The sequence below is a fragment of the Hypanus sabinus genome, chromosome X2, assembly GCF_030144855.1.
Source record: "Hypanus sabinus isolate sHypSab1 chromosome X2, sHypSab1.hap1, whole genome shotgun sequence".
In the NCBI taxonomy this organism is placed as follows: Eukaryota; Metazoa; Chordata; class Chondrichthyes; order Myliobatiformes; family Dasyatidae; genus Hypanus; species Hypanus sabinus.
In genome coordinates, this window is record NC_082739.1 from 39192436 (window position 1) to 39216639 (window position 24204).

General features: G+C 39.7%; 1 protein-coding gene across 1 annotated transcript in view; it reads left to right on the forward strand.

Annotated features, from left to right (window-relative positions):
• Window positions 1–8562, forward strand: part of spa17 (sperm autoantigenic protein 17) — a 55235-nt gene extending 46673 nt beyond the window's left edge. The window contains exon 8 of the mRNA XM_059957282.1: window positions 7198–8562. Within this exon, the coding sequence (XP_059813265.1) occupies window positions 7198–7759 (562 nt within the window). The 3' untranslated portion in view covers window positions 7760–8562. The remainder of the gene's footprint in view (window positions 1–7197) is intronic.
• The last annotated feature ends 15642 nt before the right edge of the window (window positions 8563–24204 follow it).

Below are 24204 nucleotides of genomic sequence, written 5' to 3' on the forward strand. Positions count from 1 at the left end.
CTTGTAAAATTTAAAAAAAAGTATGTTGCTGCAATATTATTTTCTGGCAGGCTGATGAAAATATGCACATTAGTCAACAGAAATTGAAATAGAATGCTATGCAAGTGAGCATGCTTTAAAACTTAGATTTAAAAATACATCCAAAATGATGTAGAGAACAATTCAATCTTTTAAATTCATGTTTTTTTTAATCTAGACCACAGATTTTTGCATAAATCCATTTCTCTCAAAAGTCAGTTTATTCCAATGGGTAGAGGAAAGAATTGCATTCATAACAAATTCCAAATGTCCTGCATCTTTTACTGGTCCCAATGAAATCTTTTTGAAATGCACTTAAAGGCCAGCATTGGTTTCCAAAGCATTGGTTTCCTTCTTCTTTCCTTACTTTGAGGCTCATGAGCACATTCCTAAACATTCTGGTTTATAGTTAATTTCTCCCAAAATTATAAGAGATGCACATGCTTTAGAATTATGTCCAAGGGAACAATCATTCAGTGATGGAGGTCACTACCTTGTTATTTATATGGGGTGCTTTTGTTTCTTCCCAGAAGGTAAGTTTACTACCTGTGGGTACATATTCTGATTAAGAAAATGTATAGTTTTTCATTTTAAAAGAAAATTATTATGTTTAATTCCTTGCATGTGCATATTTAAATACAAAGCTCAATAGATTCCTACAAATTTATATTTATTTATTTTGTAAGATTTTTCAAACAGACATTGTTAAGTTGTCATTATGATGACTAAGACTTCAGTTTGAATTAACAGTGCTATTAAAACAAAATGAACCAGATATCACTACTTTGAACCACATAGTGCCAACTATTTATGAAAGAAGCAGTGCAATCTTAATGAAATTTTAGAGAAAATCAGGGAACGAATTTTAGAGAAAATTCATTAAATTGCACAAAGTTCATAGTTTTTATTTTGGGTCATCAGTATAATTGATACACAACTCATAGATAACCCTGGACTTACCCAGCGGCACTCACTGCACATAACACATGCCTAAATGCCATTTACTTAGTTTGCAGTTGCCAATGTGTGACTGGTGCTGTTTATAAGCACACTTTCGCAGTTAATTCTCTCTGGCTCCCCATCTTTTTAGTTTCTTCAATCAGAATAATGCTTTCATGCTTGTGAACCCTCTGCAACTCATACATCTACCAACTCACTTCTCCTACAGCCACAACCACTGCATCATGAACACTCCATAAGTCTTCTCAGTCCACTAATACCATCCTTTGGGTGCTCAGCTTACCCTCAACTAACAAGCCTATCTAACTTCCCCACCCCTGCCCAGCTTACCCTCAAAAACATCTCTTAGCTGAACCCCTTTGATAAGCACAATTCTTAATACACACACACCTCTCACCTTTACCACACCTCTTATGAGCCCCCAACACCTGGGGCCACCTTCCATACAACCTCTAGTTATTCTATCTCAGGGAAGAAGTTGATTGTGCAATGTCTTTTCAGGGATCATCTGCACATCTGTTGTCAAATGCTATGTCAACATCTTACTATAGACTGCCGTTAAATGCTCCATTGTTGAGCAGCATTTCAATAAGTCTCATAACAAACAACAAATAACTCAGAGTGAATCAATCATAAGCACATTTATTTTACTTGCTGCAGGGAAGACCATCACTGCACAAGAGCTGGTGATAGCTTCAAAAAAGCAGACAGCATAGTTAGTGCTTTATACACAAGTGTGGTTACCTGTGCCTCAATTCAAGGACAGGGTGTATTCTGTTTGTCTGCTTAATTAGTGCATTTGGTATTCTTCCAGTAACACATCTATTGGTCTGCAGTTTGCAAAGGTATCAGGTTCCACTGGCATAATGTTGCACAAATGCTATTAGCAAAGCACTCTGGTACATCCGGGTTCCATTTTGTTACTACAAATAAAGTACATTTCCAGAACATCCACTTTTGGTTCCTTCCTCTGGAGAGCTGAAAGCTAAGGAAAAGGTCATTGGATTAATAGCTTAAATAGGTTATTCAGTGTAGCTCTGGCTTTTCACTTTAGAAGCCTGTCAGTTGTGAAGTGATGAGATAGAAATACAAAATTAAAATTATACTCAAACATTTCATTATTTAAATTTGATTAATTAAAGAGTATTGACAACTATGTAAGTAATGAGATGTTTAGATCAGATTTTAAGCTAAAGGCCTGTGCAGTGAATTCTGACTCCCTGCAAACTTTGCAACGGATGTTGGATGATCACATCTTTTATTGCATCTATAAACAGGTAAAATAACAGTAATATGTTATAATCAACATTCATGCTTGTACTAATTTCCTATTACCTTATTCAATAGAAGAGACTTTCTTTTTTTCTAAATTTCCATTGGCTTTTTTTTTACTCCTTTTTGACTCTCTTAAGAGATTATATTTGTTTGATGGCTAGCAACTATTTTTGTACAAGGTCATAACTCAATAAATACACTGGGCACATTTTATATGTGACGAGAAGTCTGCCACTACAATCCTTTTCAGCAGGGAGAACCTCAAGTTTAGACCACACCTCCTATCCTGTTGGGTGAAAAGCAATGCCATTGTTCCAATTGATTCTTTGTCAATCTTTACTGAAAATACTTCTTTTAATTGCTAATCCTGAGTATTATAATCTGATTGCACCACAGATCATTTTACTTTTAGCATAAGTTTACTATTAGAGTGAACCTCTGAAGTAGAAGCACATATCATATACTTGATTTGTTATTTGCGACTCAGAACATCTTATATTTATGTTAATCCAAAACCATCAATCATTCTGTAAATATGTGTGGGCTCAATAGCTAATGCTTCAGGAATATATGAGCCCTTTTGACTTCAATATTGTTGTCATCATTTGACGTTATTGCAAAGGACGCTGCAATTTTGGGTAGTATGAGTGATGCACAAAACCAATGAAAAAGGATTTGCTAATCATTTTCAGCCTAGAAATTGAAAACATATCTGCCCTATCCCATGTTATTGAAAACCTCATCTTTGTGGTGATTTGATAATATTAAAAAATATCATTATTTTTTGGGCAGTTTCAGCAGATTATTACACATCATAGTGTTCCAGACATTTTGATCAATAGTCACGTTCCTCTTTGTTTTTTGAAGCAAATTCTGTTTTCTATATTTTTCTTCTACATATTACAGAATTCCATAATCAAGAACACAAAAGAGAGCTATGACTGGCAAGTTACATCTGTGAGGTTCAGTTTATACACAACACAAAAATTCAATGAAAATTGGTAGATATGAAATAAACCATTAAAACATGGAAGATGTTTGCTAGAAAAGTGCATTCTATTTTACCAAAGTTTGCTAATTGTAACTTGTGCTGAATTTTAGTTAATCCTCCATGCTGTAGTATAGATGATGATTAAACATCTCATTTAGGCCCTTGATAAGACCAGCAAGAGAAAGCAATGAAGAAGGATGAACACTGGAATCACTGCTCAGCGCAGAGACATATTCACAACATAGACCAAGAAATGAGTGTTCATGTTTAGGATGTTGTAAAATGCAGTGAGAGGAGAGCAGCTCATGGTTGAGCCCTAGAATTAGACAGCAAGTTGTTTCTTCATCCCACTATATTATTGAGCATGCAATACAAATAGGTAAGGTTTTATTACACTTCATAGCATTTAGCTTAGTAACTGTTTTCTAGTATAAATGTTGTTTCTTTGACTAAAACCTTCTATTTTACAGAATTATGATGGGCAAATAATTATATGTCTATAACATCAATTTTGCCACTTCAAGAATCCCAGACTTAGCAAGAGAACTGGGGATGTGCTGAGATCTGACTTGGGCAGATCCTGTAGACATCAGGGTAATACAGAAAATCTCGGTGGAGATGGATCATTGAATGCAGGGATGTGGAGGGAAGGAGTCGCCCTATCAGTGTAAAAGTTCAGAGATCCCACCAGCCCCAATGGTGCAGCAAGGAACTCACTTTATTGGGAAGCAGACAGTTGGTAGGAGGTTGGCTCAATGATTGTATGTCACCCTATTAATAGAGTCACTTTCCTACTGGAAATAAAGATTAATACTGGATTGAAAGGTTAATCATATGAGGAGAGTTTGATGGCTCTGGGACTGTACTCACAGGAATTCAGAAGAATGGGGGGAAGATCTTACTGAAACCTATTAATTGTTGAAAGGCAATAGAGTGGATGTTTCCAATAGCGGGGTGCCTGAGTCCGAAGGACACAGCCTCGGAATAGAAGAATGTCCATTTAAAACAAAGACGAGGAATTCCTTTAGTCAGAGAGTGGTGAATCTGTGGAATTCTTTGCCACAGGTGGCTGTGGGGACCAAGTCATTGGGTATGTTTAAGGCAGAGGTTGATAGATTCTTGATTAGTCAGGACATGAAGGGTTATGGGGAGAAGGCAGGAGACTGGGGCTGAGAGGGAAATAGATCAGTCATGATGAAATGGCGGAGTAGACTTGGTGGGCCAAATGGCCTAATTCTGCTCCTATATCTTGTAGTCTGATGGTCCAATACTGGCTATTACTCCCACTTGATGCTCACTGTATAGACAGTTAATGTTCACTGAAACAATTGTGTGTAGATTCCATTGCTGGCAAGTTCCTCTTTTTGTCATCTCTGCCATTTTGTCATATTTGCCAAACTGCAGATTTGCAATTTGTATAATTATGATTCCAGATTTCACAAATTGGATTACAAAGTATTTTAATCAATAAATTATCTCTATCTTATCAAATTAGCCACATAAGTTACATCTTAATGTCAATATCTTACTGTCAATACATAGAACTGATGTGAAGATATTTTTCTATAATTTGATTATATTTAAACAACAGGAGCGCAATAATAAAATTGTCTCTTTATAGAAAAACTATGAAAGCAATGAAGGTAAGTGAAAAGGCCCATTCCATTACGAGTTTTAATATTGGTTCTTCATTATGACTCAATCTTATATGCAACCCAAGCAATGGAGAAAAATCCTTCAGAGTAAATCATCTCACTCTGCTTTCCTTCTGAGTCACATGTGCCTTTGACACCCAAAGTACAGCTCAGTTGTCTCTTTATTTTGAGTTAGTTACTGTTTCTTTACCTGATTATTCATATTTCATCTATCAAGAAAATCTCTTTCACTCTTGGAATTAATATGTTGTAGAAGTTTTCAAGAACTGTAGTCATGTGATTACTTTTAAAGAGATCAACATGTGTCTAAACTGACTTCAGTTTACACAGGTACAAGGCTTATACTGAGGTGTATGCTATCAGTTTTGTAAATTGATTACAGTTTTGGTCTCCAAATTTGAGGAAGGACATTCTTGCTATTGAGCAAGTGCAGCGTAGGTTCACGAGGTTAATTCCCGGGATGCTGGGACTGTCATATGTTGAAAGATTGGAGCGACTGGGCTTGTATACACTGGAATTTAGAAGGATGAGAGGGGATCTGATTGAAACATATAAGATTATTAAGGGATTGGACACGCTAGAGGCAGGAAACATGTTCCAGATGTTGGGGGAGTCCAGAACCTGAGGACACAGTTTAAGAATAAGGGGTAGGCCATTTAGAATGGAGTTCAGGAAAAACTTTTTCACCCAGAGAGTTGTGGATCTATGGAATGCTCTGCCTCAGAAGGCAGTAGGGGGCAATTCTCTGGATGCTTTCAAGAAAGAGTTAGATAGAGCTCTTAAAGATAGTGGAGTCAAGAGATATGGGGAGAGGGCAGGAACGGGGTACTGATTGTGGATGATCAGCCATGATCACATTGAATGGCGATGCTGACTCAAAGGGCTGAATGGTCTACTCCTGTTCCTATTGTCTATCTAAATCACTGTAGTAAACAGTATTCTAATTACTATGCTTTCCTTTTGCCAATGCAGTTAATAAATTGTTCAGATTCAACAATTCGTAATATTAATATTAAAAATAGGTTATCGATTTTAATGTTTTCAATTACCCAATTACCTTAGACTTTACTACTCCCCTTCACTGTTATTAAGCATTAAGACCATCAAGCTAAATTAATTTTGATTCACTTTGCTAAATTATACTTCCCTCCATTGTGTTTGAGATCATTTGTATGAATTGCAGGTTCACTTGTTTTGATTATTATCGAGTCATAAAAAGTACAGCACAGAAACAGGCCCTTCAGCCCATCTAGTCTGTGGCGAACTATTTAAGCAGGTTACTCTCATCGGACTGCACCCAGACCATAGCCCTTCATATCCCTGTCATCCATGTACCTATCTAAACTTCTCTTAAACATTGAAATTGAGGTTGCATGCACCGCTTGCGCTGGCAGCTCATTCCACACTCTCACGACCCTCTGAGTAAAGAAGTTTCCCCTCATGTTCCCCTTAATCTTTTCACTTTTCATCTTTAACCCATGACCTCTTGTTGCAATCCCACCCAACCTCAGTGGAAAAAGCCTGCTTGCATTTGCCCACTCTATACCCCTCATAATTTTGTATACCTCCATCAAATCTTCTCTCAATCTTCTATGTTGCAGGGAATAGGTCCTCCGGTCCCAGCAACATTCTTGTAAATTTTCTCTGCACTCTTTCAACCTTATTTATGTCTTTCCTGTAGACGAGTGACCAAAACCCCACACAATACTCACATTAGGCCTCACCATTGTCTTACATAGCTTCAGCATAACATCCCATCTCCTGTACTCAATACTTTCATTTATGCTACATTTTGATATGATGAAACTTAATTTAGTTAATACAGTAGTTTTTTGAAATTTAGCTTTGTCAAAGTAAGAAGTATATAATAAAGGAAACACATTCCATTTGATACTTCACTATCTTGGACCCATGTACAGGTTGACTTGGTTTAGTTTAAATTCTTTCCACTCTTCTGTCAGTGTTGCAGAACCAAGCTCAAATACTACATTTTTTACTTTCCATTTTTGCCATATTATGGTCTGTCTAACTGAGATCAATTAGGGGTTATTTTTTCATCCATCTCAATGAAAAAAACAGACAAACTGAGTAAGATAGATTAGGGGCTATTTTTCATTTATTTCAATGAAGAACGAGACAAACCATACAAATCAATTCAAAAGGGTCTCTACAAATGAGCTAAAGGTGACTTCTGATGTAACTAAAATTGAGTGATTTTGAATGTAAAGCCATACTCTTAACACATAAATGGATGGACTAGGATGTTAGAGCGAGCTTAAAGATTTCTTTCTTTTTCAGAACTGATGATGACTTATTTACGGAAGCGTGTCCAAGACCAAATGGAATAAGAAACAGCTCAGGAGAGGAGCTGGCAGTTTCTGAAGGGGAAAATATAAATTTTGAAAATGCTTTGGCGATGACTGGTGAGAAAACAAAGAGCAGAATGGGAGTCGATGGTCTCCACACAACAGCTAAGAATGGCACTACAGAGATTAGCATTTGTGCTGCAGAGCTTGGCTCCCCATTGGTGAAAGAAAATATTAATACTGATGCAGACATCTGTGGGGCAGAACTGCAGTCAGTCATGAAAGAAGACAATAAATCTGAGATGGCTGGATACAATATCTGTGGAACTGAGTTGGATCAGAAAGATTTCTCTGAGGCTCCATCTAGTAGCACTGTGAATGTTGACATCTGTGGCACTGAACTGGGCTTTGTAGTCGGAAAGGATGCTGGCCGAGAAGATAACAAGAGCAATGAGACTGATATTAAACCCCAGGATGAACCTGCTGTTAAAGTTACAGAAGAAGCACCACACCAGCAGGAAGTCAGTGGAGTGCTGAATGATAGGGAAGATTAGGTTGGTGTCAATCAGGAACATAGTTGTCAGAGACTTGACACAAAGGTTAATGACAATCCATTCACAGAAGAAAGTCAGAGTGCTGAGAGAGGTAGCATAACTATTCAGAAATAGTTAAATAACTATTCAAACTCCATAGTCCATTTGTGAGGACATGTACAACTTAGAAATATATGGGCTATCTTTAAGAAAAAACACAAAATATTTGATAAGTACAATTAATATCTGCAGATGGCATGATGATGCAGTAGGTGGTGCTGCTGCTGCATTGCTCTAGGAGCCTGGGTTTGCCTCCAATATTTGGATTTGCTTGCAGGGAGTTTCCATGTTCCATGTTCTCCCTGTGTGGTCTGGGCTTCCTAATGCGTGTTCTGGTTTTCTCCCACAGCCAGCGATGGTGCTGGTAAGTTGCAAATTATACCTAGTGCAGACAAAACTTCTATCTTATCTCTCTAATCATTACCCAAAGCCTTTTTACCACTAGCCCAATTGTTTCTTTTGACTGATTATGACCTCCTCCTACTCCCTACCCATCCCTCAAGATCCCAATTCCTCCCCCAACCCCTTGTACCTTGTTGATTCTTGATTCAGCTCTAATCCAATCAAAACTTACAGGTTGATTGAGCTGCCTACCTTTTGTCTTCCTGCACATACTCCACTATGATACATAACTAGATCCTTATTGGATTGGAGCAGATACTAATTGACAATGAATCATGACCACTAACACTTCTATAATTCAAAACAAGCTTGATCTATTCCTTGAGCAAACACGAGGAAATCTGCAGATGCTGGAAATTCAAACAACACACACAAAATGCTGGTAGAACACAGCAGGCTAGGCAGCATCTATAGGGAGAAGCGCTGTCGATGTTTCGGGCCAAGACAGTGCTTCTCCCTATTGATGCTGCCTAGCCTGCTGTGTTCTACCAGCATTTTGTGTGTGTTGATCTATTCCTTTCTTGTTTCTCTGTTTGTGTAACTCGTTGGTGTGAAGTCATAGCATAGGCTGCCTATGTAGCTCATAAATTATTGGAAATAATTTGGAAAATATGTAGCTCAGATGGTTGAAGCTGCAAGAACGTAGAATTTCAGTTGCACACTAGCCAATGGCAATGTTGAGGAGAGTACTTTGCAGACCGAAAGAATGGGCCAAGCTAATAGACAAGACTGATGTGGTTTACAAAATTCAATGCAGGGACTCCAGCAAATATTATGTCAGCCAAACTGGAAGAAAACTATCTACAAGAATCCATGAACATCAACTGGCTGTAAAACGGCATGACCAACTCTCCCTAGTCTCTACCCATGAAGTTTGAGAGGGATACAAATTTGACTGGGCATCAGTGAAAGACAAGGTGCAAACAAACACACAGCATGCAAAGGAATTCCAGAAGCATGGTTTTTCGTGAACAATTCTGCAAACAAGCATGTAGATCTTGATCCTATTTATGAGCTGATGCAGGCAGAATTCCAGACCACAATGTACTAAGTTTGCCACACAACCAATCAGCGACAACATTTCCTCCCCACATCACAATTGTTTCCGGAATGGTGACCAATCATCTGGTTGATAAGTATATAAAGGCCAAGCATTCGGAAGACACAACACAATTGACAGTGCACTGATAATGTCTCTTCATGTAGTGATAAAACATTTGCAAGTAAATTGCCAAGATCTGAAAACAACTCAATCATCATCAATTATTATTCGACTGATGACAGTTACAGAACAGTAATCTTGCACATTCACAGACAATATATAATAAAGATGTAACACATCTTAGTGTTATATTGTTGAGTTTACAGTGTTCCCAAAATTTGCTTTACAGCTCTGATTTCAGAGTCAGTCAATATCCTATTCACTGATCGAAACATTCGGTAACCCTACGCTGGTGAAAGATGGGTATGTAAACAGAAGAAAAAGTATTTGATGTAGAGAATCATAAACAGTGCAGAATGAACTGGAGATGAGTCTGTACATATTTTGTGAGGATGGAGAGCATGAAGTGGGGTGTATACTAAGAATTTGGCACAACCCCAGTCTCCACCACCACGACCAGAATAGCCTTTGTGTCAATATTGCTGAAGGCAAAAATTTAGTCTAGTTATTAAGGGAACATGGAGACAAGCTCTAGGCTGATGGTCAAGCACCCATTTACTCAAATTATACATTGATCCTATGTTCTTCTTCCCATTGTTAATAATCAACTGTTACTACGCTCAACTACTGATGCACTAAGGTCTATTTACAGTGGCTAATTAAGTGAGCAACTTTGAATGTCAGAGGGAACTGGAGCACCCATGGAGTCACAGAAAGAATGTGTAAACAACACAAAGAGGAACAGAGGTCATAACTGAACCTGGGTTGCTGGAGATTCGAACACCTATCTGTGCTACTGATCCCAAATGATTCAATCCCAAATGATTATAAAGTGCACACATTAAATTATGTGCACATAGTGCAAAACTTATAGGAAACAGAAGGAAACACATCTAGTCTTCAGACCTGCTGTGTGATTTCATGCACTAGTTAAAATCCCAAGGTGAGATGTTTATTCTTTAGATGACAGCAGCTCATTTTGCACCAAGCATGCTCAATCCTTGCATGGCAGCTTTAATTCTGCTTCTCAATGCAACAAGAGTTAGGAATATTTCCTTTTAATTCAACCATTTTAATTGCTTCAATGTACACGTCTTGTATGTATCACTAAAATAGGCTGAAATCTGCAGGCTCCTTGATTGGATAACAGCCCCAAGCAGGTAGCTAATCATTATTATCCTTGTGAAATGTTATTCCTTGCTTTGTTCTCTCAAACCTTTTACAGGCAGCAAACAAAACTACAAACCATTCTAATAAAATTATACTTCTTCTGGACTGCAATCACTTCAATTGGCAGCCTGACATTTCCCTTTGGGTTTGTGTTGTCTGTACAACCTGGCTATATCCTGAATGATTCAGTGAACTGTTGTGAATTCAGGTGTGGTATGATGGCGAATGCTGGAGCAGACTTGGGGCTGGACTGAAACTTTGGGCCAAATTGAAGCGCGAGGGCCCAGGCCTGAGAGTGGAAAACAAATCTATGTTTAGCCAACTTAAGTGACAAACCAAATTGAAAAGATCAAGACATCGAGGCTAAGGGCAAAAGACAAATCAGTGTTTAGATCATTACTCTGAGAGGCTTTATTTGCCTCAGCGCTAAACTGGCTCCATGGCTGTGGCCTGCAGCCATCAGGCTCCTGGACTGGGTGAAGCACTGAACTGGCTCTGTGGCTGTGGACTCACTTTTGGGGACTTTGCAGTTCATGAGTTTATTTGTTTTATAGAGTAAGAAATAAAAAAGTAGCGAGGCAGTGTTCATGGGTTCACTGTCCATTCCGAAATTGGATGGCAGAGGGAAAGAAACCGTTCCTGAATCGTTGAATGTGTGCCTTTAGACTTCCGCATCGCCTTCCTGATAGCAGTAATGAGAACAAGGCATATCCTGGGTGATGGGGGTCCTTAATAATGGATGCCGCCTTCTTGAGGCATCGCTCTTTGAAGATGTCTTGGATACTACAGAGGCTAGTGCCCACGATGGAGCTGACTAATTTTATAACTCTACAGCTTACTTCAATCCTGTGCAGAAGCACAACCCCTCCCCCCCATACCAGATAGTGATGCAGCCAGTTGGAATGCTCTCCATCTGTAGAAATTTGTGAATGTTTCTGGTGACATACCAATTCTCCTCAAACTTCTAATGAAATAAAGTGGGCATTGAACAGAACAGATGCTCTTGGAGGTGGGTAAATATTTGATCAACCAGAATAGTTAGGGTTTGGAGTGTCCAGAGCTTAAAGTTATTAGAAGTCTACAAAAAATGAATAATTTATGCAAAAATTTTTGTTGTGTTTTACTGATTTAGCTTGCAATTAATTTGCTGATATTGTGGTTACTTCTCTGTTTCTTGCTGATTATGTAATAATCATTTTATATATTGATTAAAAATCAAATGGTGGAAGTTGACTTTAAGTAATTTACATTTTCTCTGTTTTCCCTTTATGTGTCTTCACTGTTCGTGCACCTGCTTGCTGTAAGTGAGAACCAATTTTTAATCTTAGTTGAGCCCTATTTTAATTTGTGTCATAAGGCCAGCTGTGAAAAAAAAAACTAATTCAAATTCAAAACTTCACAGGATAGAACTGCCTTGGATGAGTTCTGTGAAGTGACACCATAAACAAAACTTAACATAACTGAGACAGGAAGCCATGTGGAGCAGTGAGCCATCCAAGCACTCTGTTCATGTAAAGATTTATATACATCTTTGAAAAAGAGAAGCCGAAGCTCTCATGGGTGATGGAATATTTCATTAGCTAGATCGGTACTGGAATTAGCTTTTCCTGGTGGTTCACTATGTATATGATTCAGAGGAACTGATGAAAAAAACATGGTGGTTTGCATAACAGCAAAGGACATGCACAAGTTGATGACCTCTACAGGTGATTTAAAAGCACAATAGTTTTTGCCTCAGTGCCCTGGGCTGGTGAGCAATAGTCAGGCATTTGTTACAAGTACAGTCCACACACTAAAGTGAATGAGAATGGTGCAGATGTATTGGACTACTAATTGCTTTGGTTTTGGGAAACCAGTTGCAAACAAGGCTCACTGCTGGTGAATGTGGTCCTTAGGGTGGAATATGGTTGGGTGGATGGGTTGAGAACATTTGTTGGACCCAGTTAATCAGCATTAGGAGTGATGACAAGCCAATTGTTGTGGGTTTGGGATTGGAAGCATAGAACGTAGAACATTACAGCACCGTACAGGCCCTCTGGTCTCAATGTTATGCTGACCTTTTAACCTACTCTAAGATCAATTTAATCATTCCATCCTACATAGCCTTCCATTTTTCTATCATCCATGTGCTTATCTAAGAGTTTCTTAAATGCCCCTAATATATCTGCCTCTGCCACCACCCTTGACATGGTGTTATGCATCCTCACAACTCTGTGTAGAACCTTTCTCTGATATCCCCCCAATATTTTCCTCCATTCACTGTAAAATTATGCCACCTTGTATTAACCATTTCTGCCCTGTGAAAATATCTCTGGCTATCCACACGACATATGCCTCTTGTCATCTTGTACATGTCTAATCAAATCACCTCTCATCCTCCTTCACTTGAAAGAGAAGGAAGCAGAGTGTGAAAACTTATTAGGTTGGAAAGTGGAAGAAATCTGAGATCATGAGATTGTTTGGGGAGTGGTCATGGGGGGTGGGGGTGGGGGGATTGTGGAAGATAAGTGGGTATTGGGGGAAGGGCTGGTTTAAATGATCAAGGGTTCAAAGATTAATTTAAATAATTATATATTTCTGTGCTCGCTGCTGCAGTTTTAAGACCATGTTGTCTCAGGACTGTCAGGCCACAAGCATGCTGCGGATAAGATAGTCCAACTTACTCACCAAGAGAAGATTTACCTGAGGAATGATGCCACCTAAGTAGATCGTCTCAGGATCACAGGAGTGAATTGCACCTGATCAAATTTTCTGAGTGACACAAGTTAGAACTTTTTGAATAACAGTGTTTGAACTGAGGTCACTCAGTGAATGGGAGTGTGAGAAGAAGAGGTGATTTCACACAGGTCTGTGATGGAAGATTAAAAAAGTAGCACTTGGCAGCAGTTTTTGGAGTTTGGACTGTGGCCAATCAGCGAACGGCAAGCGGAGCAGCCATTGTTGGAGTAGTCCAATGTTAGAGTGAGGAGGCTTTGGCTCATCAGGCTTAGGCAAGATTAGGCTTGGGCAAGGTAGGTATCTGGGAAGCTTCTTTATTATTCTTAATTCCTTGTCTGTTAGGGCGTAGTTAGAGGAGTGAGAATGTTCTTTGTGTAAGATGTGGGAATTCTGGGAAACCTACAGCCTCCCAGATAACCACGTCTGAAGATCCTCAGGGGACATCTTAATGAACTGGAGCTGCAGCTCGATGATATTCAGCTTATACAAGAGACTGAGGACGTGATAGATAGAAATTACAGGGAGGTAGTCACGCCTAGGTTGCAGGAGGCAGGAAACTGGGTGACTGTCAGGAGGAGGAAGGGAAATGGGCAGCCAGTGCAGAGTACCCTTGTTCTCTTCAATAATAAGGATACCTCTTTGATTACCATTGAGGGGGACAACATACCAGGGGAGAGCTGCAGCGACTGGGTCTCTGATACTGAGTCTGGCGCTGTGGCTCAGAAGAGAAGAGAGGTGAAGAGGACTGCAGTAGTGATAGGAAATTCAATACTTAGAGAAATAGAGATGGGATTCTATGGATGTGATAGAGACATCAAAATGATATGTTGCCTCCCAAGTGCCAGTGTCAGGGATGTCTTGGATTGGATCCATGGCATTCTTAGGGAGAAGGGTGAGTAGCCAGAAGTCTTGGTACATGTTGGCACCAATGACTATAGGTAGGAGAGGTGAGGAGGTCCTGAAGAGAGATTGAGGGAGCTAGATAGAAAGCTGAAAAGCTGGACCGCCAGGGTAGTAATCTCTGGATTGCTGCCTGTGTCATGTGCCAGTGAGGGTAAGAATAGGAGCATTTGGCAGATAAATGCATGGCTGAGGAACTGGTGCAGGGGGCAGGGATTCAGATTTCTGTATCATTGGGATCCCTTCTGGGGAAGATAGGACCTGTACAAAAGGGATAGGTTATACCAGAACCCAAAGGTGCCCAATATTCTTGTGGGCAGGCTTGCTAGAGCTGTTCGAGAAGTTTTAAACAAATTTGGCTGGATGGTGGGAACTGGAGTGGTAGGGCTGAGGATGGGGCAGTTGCTTTACAAACAGTGGCAGTGTGTAGTGAGACTTCCAACAAAAACAGGCTGATGACTGGGCAAAATTGCAGTCAGCAGGATGAATTGCAATGTAAAAGGGGGATGAAAACAGGACTGAGGGTCTATTTGAATGCACACAGTATAGAGAATAAGGTAAATGAACCTGTAGCACAATCTTGTTGTTGGCAGGTATGATATTGTGGGTATCAATGAGCCATGGCCATGGTTTTGAGGAGATTATAGCTGAGAACTTTACATCCAAGGATACACATTACATCAAAAGGACAGGCAAGTAGTCAGAGAGGGGTGGGGTAGCTCTGTTGGTAAGAAATGAAATTAAATCCTTAGATAGAGGTGATACAGTATCAGAAGGCATAGAATCCTTGTGGGTAGAGCTAAGAAAATAGAAGGGTAAAAAGAGCCTGATGGGATTAAGTACAGGTCTCCAAACAGTGGCCAGGGTGTGGGCTTCAAGTTATAACCTTATAAGACATAGAAAAGGCTCGTCAAAAGGGTGATGTTATGATAGTCAGGAGGGACTTCAATATGCAGGTAAATTGGGAAAATTAGGTTGGTGATGAATCCCTAGACAGGAATTTTGTAGAATGCCTACAAGTTGGCTTTTCAGAGCAGCTTGTGATTGAGCCTACTAGGGGATCAGCTGTTTTTGATTGGGTGCTGTGCAATGAACCAGAATTGACAAGCTTAACATAAAGGAACCCTTAGGAGGCAGTGATAATAATATGATAGAATTCACTGTCCATTTTGAGTGGGAGAAGCTAAAGTCAGATGTATCATTATTACAGTTTAGTAAGGGGAATTACAGAGGTGTGAGAGAGGAGTTGACCAAAGTTGATTGAAAGGGAACACTAGCAGGGATGAAGGCAAAGCAGCAAGGGCTGGAATTTCTGGGAGCAATTTAGAAGGTGCAGGATAGATGCGTTGCAAAGAAGAAGTAGTATTCTATAGGCAGGGTGATGCAACAGTGGCTAACAAGGGAAGACAAAGGCAACATAAAAGTCAAAGAGCGGACATATATCGTATAACAGTGTAAAAATTAGTGGGAAATTGGAGGATTGGGAACCTTTTAAAAGCCACCAGAAAGCAGTTTAAAAGGTAATAAAGAGAGAAAAGATGGAGTACAAAGGTAAGCCAGCCAATAGTATTAATGAAGAGTCCAAAAGTTTTTTTCAGATAAAGAGTAAGAGAGAGGTGAGAATAGATAATGGACTGCTGGAAAATGATGCTGGAGAGATAGTAATGAGGGACAAGGAAATGGCTGATGAACTGAGTAACTATTTTATACCAGTCTTCACTGTGGAAGGCTCCAGCAGTATGCCATGAGTTCAAGAATGTCAGAGAGCAGAAGTGAGTAAAGTTGCTATTACTAGGGAGAAGGTGCTTGGGAAACTAAAAAGTCTGAAGATAGATAAATCACCTGGACCAGATGGTCTACACCCCAGGGTTCTGAGAGAGATTATGGAGGCATTAGTAATTATCTTTCAAGAATCAATGGATTCTGGCATAGTTCCAGAGGACTGGAAGATTACAAATGTCACTGCACTCTTCAAGAAGGGAGAGAGGCAGAAGAAAGGAAATTATAGGCCTGTTAGTCTGACCTCAGTGGTTGGGAAGATGTTGGCGTTGATTGCTAAGGATGCGGTTTTGCAGTACTTGAAGTCACATGATAAAATAGGCCGTAGTCAGCATGGTTTCCTTCAGGGAAAATCTTGCCTGACAAATCTGTTGGAATTCATTGAACAAGCTGGATAGACAAAGGAGAATCAGTGACTATTGTTACTTAAACTTTCAGAAGGCCTTTGACAAGGTGCCATGCATGAAGCTGCTTAACAAGGTAAGAATCCATGATATTACAGGAAAGATACTAGCACGGATAGAGCTTTAGCTGATTGGCAGGAGGGAAAGAGTGGGAATAAAGGGAGTCTTTTCTGGTTGGTAGCTGGTGACTTCAGGTGTTCTGTAGGGGTCAGTGTTAGGACCGATTCTTTTTACATTATATGTCATTGATTTGGATGATGGAATTGATGGCTTTGTGGCCAGGTTTACAGATAACATGAAGAAAAGTGGAGAGGCAAGTAATGTTGAGGAAGCAATGAGGCTGCAAAAGGATTTAGACAGATTAGGAGAATGAGCAAAGAAGTAGCAGATGGAATAAATAGAGTGTAGGGAAGTATATGGTTATTCATTTTGGTAGAAGAAATAAAAGTGTAAACTATATTCTAAATGGAGATAAAATTCAAAAATAAATTGAGGTACAAACAGACTTGGGAGTCCTCATGCAGGATTCCCTAAAGGTTAACTTTCAGGTTGAGTCGGTGGTGAGGAAGGCAAATGCAATGTTAGCATTCATTTTTGAGAGGACCAGAATATAAAAGGAATGATGTGATGTTGAGGCTTTATAAGGCCTCACTTGGAGTATTGTGAGCAGGTTTGGGCCCCCTGTCTAGGAAGGAATGCGCTGACATTGGAGAGGGTTCAGAGGAGGTTCACAAGAATGATTTCAGGAATAAAAGAGCTACCACATGAAGACCAATTAATGGCTCTGAGCCTGGACTCACTGGAATTCAGATGAATGAGGGGGGATTTAATTGAAACCTATTGAAAGTTGAAAGGCCTCAATAGAGTGAATGTGGACAGGATGTTTCCAAAAGTGGGAGGGATTATGACCAGAGAGCACAGCCTCAGAATAGAGGGGCATCCTATTAGAATAAAGATGAGGAGTAATTTCTTCTGCCAGGGAGTAGTGAATCTGTGGAATTTGTTGCTGCAAGCAGCTGTGGAGGCCAGGTCATTGGGTATATTTAAGGCAGATGTTGATAGGCTCTGGATTGGTCAGGGCATGAAGGGTTACAGGGAGAAGGCAGGAGATTGGGGCTGAGAGAGAAATGGATCATCCATGAATGAATAGTGGAGCAGACTCAATGGGACAAATGGCCTAGTTCTGCTCTTTTACCTTATGGTCTTATGATTATAAAAATGGTCAGGTAATAATTATTGTTCTGTTGTACACCAAGCAAAAAAGATCAGATGATGCAGGTTTTGCTCAGCTGTGATGGTCACTTAGCCTGAATGGGCTGAAAACTGTCTTTGTCCAGAAACAAATGTAAGTGAATGCTGCCAATCGGCACATTCCATGCTGAGGCACATGATTAAGCTTGATGCACCAATATGAGTATTTTGCAGAAAATCTGCTACTGGACGTAGAGGGGCAGCATCTGGTGGGGCATCTCCTCAAGCAATGAAAGGGTGAGTTGTCCAAGGAGGTCACAGGAGTGGCAGTGGTGCTATGACTAAAAAATACTAACCCTACTGAATGTATTGACCAAATTACACTAAGAATATAAAATATTTAGCACTGTTATTGTTATGAATAAAGTTATTTTTGAAATCATAACACATGGAGAAAAGCCAATTAGGTGAGTTTCTGATTGCTGCTAGAGTTCAGTTGATGTCATCAGGAGATAATGGCTGAAAAATATATGTATTAATTATGTTTTACATTCATGGTAATTATTCCTCATTTTTTTACATGTACCCCCAGGACGTCAGAAGTGAGAGAAAATAAAAAAGAAATAGACTCTGAAAAATATCCTTTATAACTCTAGTCAGTACAGCTGTGTTGCAAATGATTGGAAGATTGCCGAAGTTATTCTGAATTTCATTGTTATGTTGAATTCTAAATAGGGACACATTTAGCCTTAAATCCTTGACTCACTATGCTGAAATTGGGTTAGAAAATTAAGACACCTACTCTCAGCCGTCCATAGTCTCCCCCTGAGAATGAGAAAAATTACATAGCATCTTCTGTGAATCATATGCGAAGACAACACTGACTATGACTAATTTTGATTCCTGTGCAGACAAATTAGCGACTTGCCTAATTTATAGAGAATTGTACTCTATCAATACCAATCCAAAATTCCTGTACATAGACCTGGAGATACAGTTACAGCACAAAAAAGAGAAAAAAATGCCAAATAAACTGAAGTATGATTTAATTGCCAAGATCAAACTCCTGTGTGCCATGTGGTCACAAAAAAGAATCTGGTTGGATCTGCCTTCAATCGTTTTCTTCATGTGTCAGAATCCTTGTGACAGAGAAATATTGAAAGTATTTTCATGTGCTCACAAGTTATGTCAAGGACAACCAAAAATATCGGTTTGTTACCCAACCGCATAGACATTCACGCAAACTGTCATTCAATTCACCCCTGCATCACCCAACATTTTCGCCTGACCATTGATGTTCTAACCCTATACCTCTAACACAATGGTTAAATTTCCAAATGAAAAATAATGAAAATGTCCTTCTTCACCTCCACATGAGTCCACCTGCACAGTTGGGTGGTGAGGAAACCTCTTTGATATAGTTCCGCCAAGATTGGAGGAAGCTAGATACACAGGACTGCAGATACTCAAATCTGGAGCAACAATCACTGTAATAACTCAACAGGTTGAGCAGCATTTGTGGAAGGAAGGAAATTGTAGATGTTTCAACTTTCAGGACTGAGAGTGGAGAGGCAAGGTGGCCAGTTGCAAAGAGGGGAATGGAGTGGTGAAGCAGGAGTTAAAAGTGTTTGGTGGACTGTGGAGGGGTGTAAGATGACAGGCAGGTTGTACTAGGTATGAGAGGAGAGGAAGGGTGGGGTCGGGAGACAGAGGCGGGTTAATGATAGAGGCAGACAAAAAAAGAAAAGAAATTGAAATGTTGATGGAGCAAGGTGGGGGGACATGAGTGTAAAGACTGGAGACAGCTGCTGGAAGGTGATAAGCAGGAATGCAAAGAGTTACCAGTGCTGGAATCTGGTAAGTAGATGAGGTGACGATGGGAATCATAAGGGGAGAGGGAATGGCAGATAGAACCAAAACTACATAGAACAGCACAGTACAGTACAGTACAGGCCCTTCAGCCCACAATGTTGTGCTGACCCTTAAACCCTGCCTCCCATATATCCCTCCACCTTAAAATCCTCCATATACCTGTCTAGAAGTCTCTTAAATTTCACTAATGTATCTGCCTCCACCACAGACTCAGGCAGTGCATTCCACATACATAGGAAAGGGATTGGGCTTAGATCCTGTGGATGAACTGTGCATGTGTGTTTTGAGTGTTGGGAATCAGATGTGGGGTGATTGGATGTGAATCTATATATTTGGACTACTTCAAGGAACTCAGATGAGAACCAAATGGGGCTGTTTCCATATCTACACTGAAGTGAATGCACAGCACAATGATTGAATACTGCTGGGGCTGCCTGATTAAATGCAGGGGATGACAATTATAGAGGGATCCATCTCTGCTCTTGCAAGTGGTTATGAGGTTCTTGTACACTATACCTTTGCTCTGTAGGCCATGTGCCCATTTTCTTTCAAAGGCTCACTGATGATATCTTTAGGCAGTCTCTTGGGATGGATTATGACATCCACTCCAGTTTTGTAGAGTCTGAGGTGGCTGATGATGCCACTGTAAGTAACACAGACACTTCCACACATGAGGAAGTGAAGGTTAATGGACAGGTGGTTTGAGAGGGAATTCACACCTTCTACCATTTTCACATAGCCCCTGTGCGCTCCCAGCGCAGGATCTTGAGGTTCTTAATTATTCTGAATGCTCCTTCTCAACTTTGAGTAGTCTTTGGGCCAGGCGTTCTGAGAAATTGATGGAGATGTTCTATTTCTTCAAGGGGCTTTGAGCAGATCCTTGAATCTATCCCTTTCTTTGTCAGGTAAATTCTTCCCATGCCAAGAGTTGGGAACTGAATATAGTTTCTGGAGTCCAGTGTTGGGTATGTGAACATTATGGCCAGCCTAACATAGCCAACAGAGTCTGGAATGCTTACAGTAGGCATCTCAAGTTACTGGAAAAAAGGTATTGCACATGTTTAGGTGACTTCTGCTAAGGAAATAAAGGTCACACAATGTCTTTCATCTTCTATTGATGTTGAGCTCTCTTCTCCGATAGGGGAACCACTTGAAGACCCCCTCTGTTCCCAAAAACAGTGTGTGTGTCGGAGGGGTGGGGTGACAAGTTGCTCCATTTTACTCCTCCAACTCATCTGTTACATGGAACAGCCAAGATTTTGGGAGTACAATATACCCAGTGCAGCCACTGGGATGACCCTTGAAGGCAACAGAGTCTCATCTTGAGGAGACTCACAGCATTTTCCACCAGTATTCCAAGTTCTTATACCTCCACTCTGTTGGCATGATTAGAGTGCAAACTGGCATGAAAACAGAGGGTTGACTTTGTAGCAAAGAATCCAGCCATTAGAGTAATGCTGGCTACTGCAAATATTTAACACTAAACTTCTTCAGGAAGAAAGAATCTTGGGAGCTGCAGTCAACACTGTTAATCAGGGCAGAGGCAGATACTTTACAGGGTTAAGAGTAGCTTGTAGTATAGACACGAAAGTCTTCCTAGCATAATATGATTGAAATTCGTTTGTAACTTACTGAAAGCCATGCAGAAAAGAATCAGTCTGATTTTCCCAATTTGAATAATAGCATCTCCAGCCTGATTACAAAACAATTTTCAGTGCTTGTGAATGTTTCCATTGTCAGTGAAGAAGGTTCACTCGGTACAAGGTAGAAAGCAATGAGGTGGAAAATTAAGTCAATATAAACAAACATAATTATAATTTTGAAGTCATCTTGGGAAGCATGATTTTCTTCAACAGGAAATTCTTCTCATGATCTATGAGCAGCTGGATGCTTAGGAAGTGAAAATTCTTTTGGTTCAGAAAAAGATCATACTAGGTCATATGATACAGAAATGGTGAGCAGGGAGTTTGTGATCTCTCTGATGTTGTGATGAACTGTAAATGGAGACATTTGACCTCGATCTGCTGTTATCAGTCTGGAATGGCTTCTCAGCCAGGGAGGTTGACCTTAAGCACAGTCTAGGCAGTAAAGCAGGGCAGAAAGCTGACCCATAGAATTTTACATAACTCACTGATCACTGACTTTGATTAGCCAAGCCTGTTCATTGGACGGACAACGTGGTATCTTGGAAGACACTTTGGGAGTGGGTCCATGCAATACACATGTCTGTCCGCTGCTCTAAGGTTCCCAACCTTCCCTGCCCATGTTGAAGCCATAAGCAGTGCTCTCACTGAACTAAATACTGCAAAAGGCACCTCTTGCAATTGGTGAGCACAAATTCTGGCCCTTAGATGATGCTTGAGGAATCTGCAGCCACTTCTAGAGCTGCACTGTGAAGTCTCCCAATGTTTGCAGAATTTCCCTTTAAATCATAGTATAACAGGAACATAGCGTGCTGTATTCTCCATTCTGTCTGGACTGTTCTGTGACAGTCATTAGGTGTAGTTCTGAGCTTCAGTAACATGCAGAATAGCAGCAATAGATTGAGGCCAAATATATTTACTCACTGCAGCATCTGAGAGGTCACCAAGACTCCGTCCTGACAAAAAAACAGTCTCACCCGCTTTTGATCTCAGTAATGAGGAAGTGGTATGTCTGACGTTGGGATTTGCTAGCTCAGGTGGCTTCTCGTGACTTTTGGGCAACCATTAATGACTCTCATTGTCTGATGATCGGCTTCATTAAGTACAAGTCTAACATTTGGAAAAAGTCAGAAAAATAGGTGAATGGAAATACCTGGTTCAATTTTATGATTGATTCTATTTCAATAGGAAAGGTTGTTAATGAAGTTTCCTTTGGGTAACATCAAAACTGGGTCACTGCTAGGTAATTGAATTTCAGGGCTCTAATGGTTGTTTTACAAATGTTGAAGTGAAATAAATATTGACCAGGATTCCAGATATAACTCCCCTGCCTTTCTTCAAGGTCATAGGGTCTTATAGATTGAACTGTGACAGCAGTTAGTTTTCTATCTCAAAGACAACATCTCTAATAGTGCAGCATTGGAATAGTACTGCTCATGCTGTCAACCAAAATTCTTTAGCTCACTTCTGAAGAGAGTGACATAAATCTGGAGCTTATTGACATATAAGCAAAGAATATTGAGTCACAGCAGAACTATGGAAGTTTTTAATAACTTTGCACCATGGTTTCTGCATCAGACAAGATCCTGAAGTGTTTGATGGCAAGACAAAGAATAATTTTGTGTTCTCGGGTGGCAAATGGTTTGCAAGGCCAGTGCTGACATTACAGGAGACAGCCAGAAGGTGGAGTCTTGGAGCAGCTTCAATTAGTTTAATGAAACTTCCTGAAACCTTAATTGCTTTATTGTAGAGTTGATAATAATATGTCAAAAAATACACTGAGATCCATGTATTCTCATTAGTTAATTTTGAAATGGTTGGAACAAAAAGACTTTCAACTGGTATCAGTTAATTGAATTGGTTTTACTTTCTATGGATTTACTGTTTTCAGTGTGGGTTGGGCTATAATATAAATGGGACAGTATAAATGCTAAATTTTATAGACCAGCCGTATCTACAGACAACATTACGACTGATAACCTCTTTCTCTGATTATCTTTTTTTGTAATTAATTAAGGATGAATATCGAGCAGGATGCCAGACAATTCACCAATGTTGTCAAATTTATATTTTAGGATCTTAAAACTAGCACTTATGACAATATAGCACTGTTCGTCAGTAGTTTGTTAAGCTGTGTTGCTTGCTCAAGCTTAATGTAAAAATGTAACACGAAACCTCTATCAGTTGAACCAAGTTGCTGTAATCTGCTGGGTTTATTCATCGCCAATGCCTCAGAAAACTCTGTTTTGCTTGCAATGCCACTTTGAAAGTAGAACAAGCTAACTGTCCCACTTTCCAAGCCATTATCTAGGGCAGTCACATGTAATCATTCATGAAGACCTGAAGTGTACTGGTTTATAGCAAATAGAATACCATGCTTTAGTTTAAGAATGCATTGCAGCATTGTTGCAAATATGTTTATTGCAGTTCACTCATTATCAGGGAATGCATATTGATTTTATATTCATGTATTCAGACCTACCTTAGATGCTTTCTAAAAGAAGAAGCCAAAAATAACATCATCAATCAACTCCCAAACCTTATGGCACAAGGCAGAGACAGCTACATCACAGGGTTAACAGCAGCTTATTATATAAACATGAAAGCGAGTCTTGTTGGTGTAATGTGGTTGTAATTAGTCTGCTGCTGACTTGGGAAACAGGTGGAGAGGAACCCACTTGCAATACCACATCTCAAATAACAACATCTCCATCCTAATTACAGAATAATTTTCAGTGCTTGGCTAGAATTATTGCCAGTGATGAAGATGCACTTAGGTCAAGGTGGAAAGTAAAGAGTTGGAAAATTAAGTCAGTAGAAATAAACATCAGAATCAGAATCAGGTTTAATATCACTGGCATATGTCATGAAATTTGTTGTCTGTTAACTTTTCGGCAGCAGTACAATGCAATATATGATAATATGATATATATAAAATACTGCAAATTACAGTAAATAGTTTAAATAAGTAATTCAAAACCAGAAATAAAACTTAATGAAGTAGCTTTCATGAGTTCAATGTCCATTCAAAAATCAGATGGCAGAGGGGAAGAAACTGTTCCTGATTTGCTGAGTGTGTGCCTTCAGGCTTCTGTACTTCCTTCCTGATGGTAACAGTGGGAAGAGGGCATATCCTGGGTGGTGGGAGTCCTTAATGATGGACAC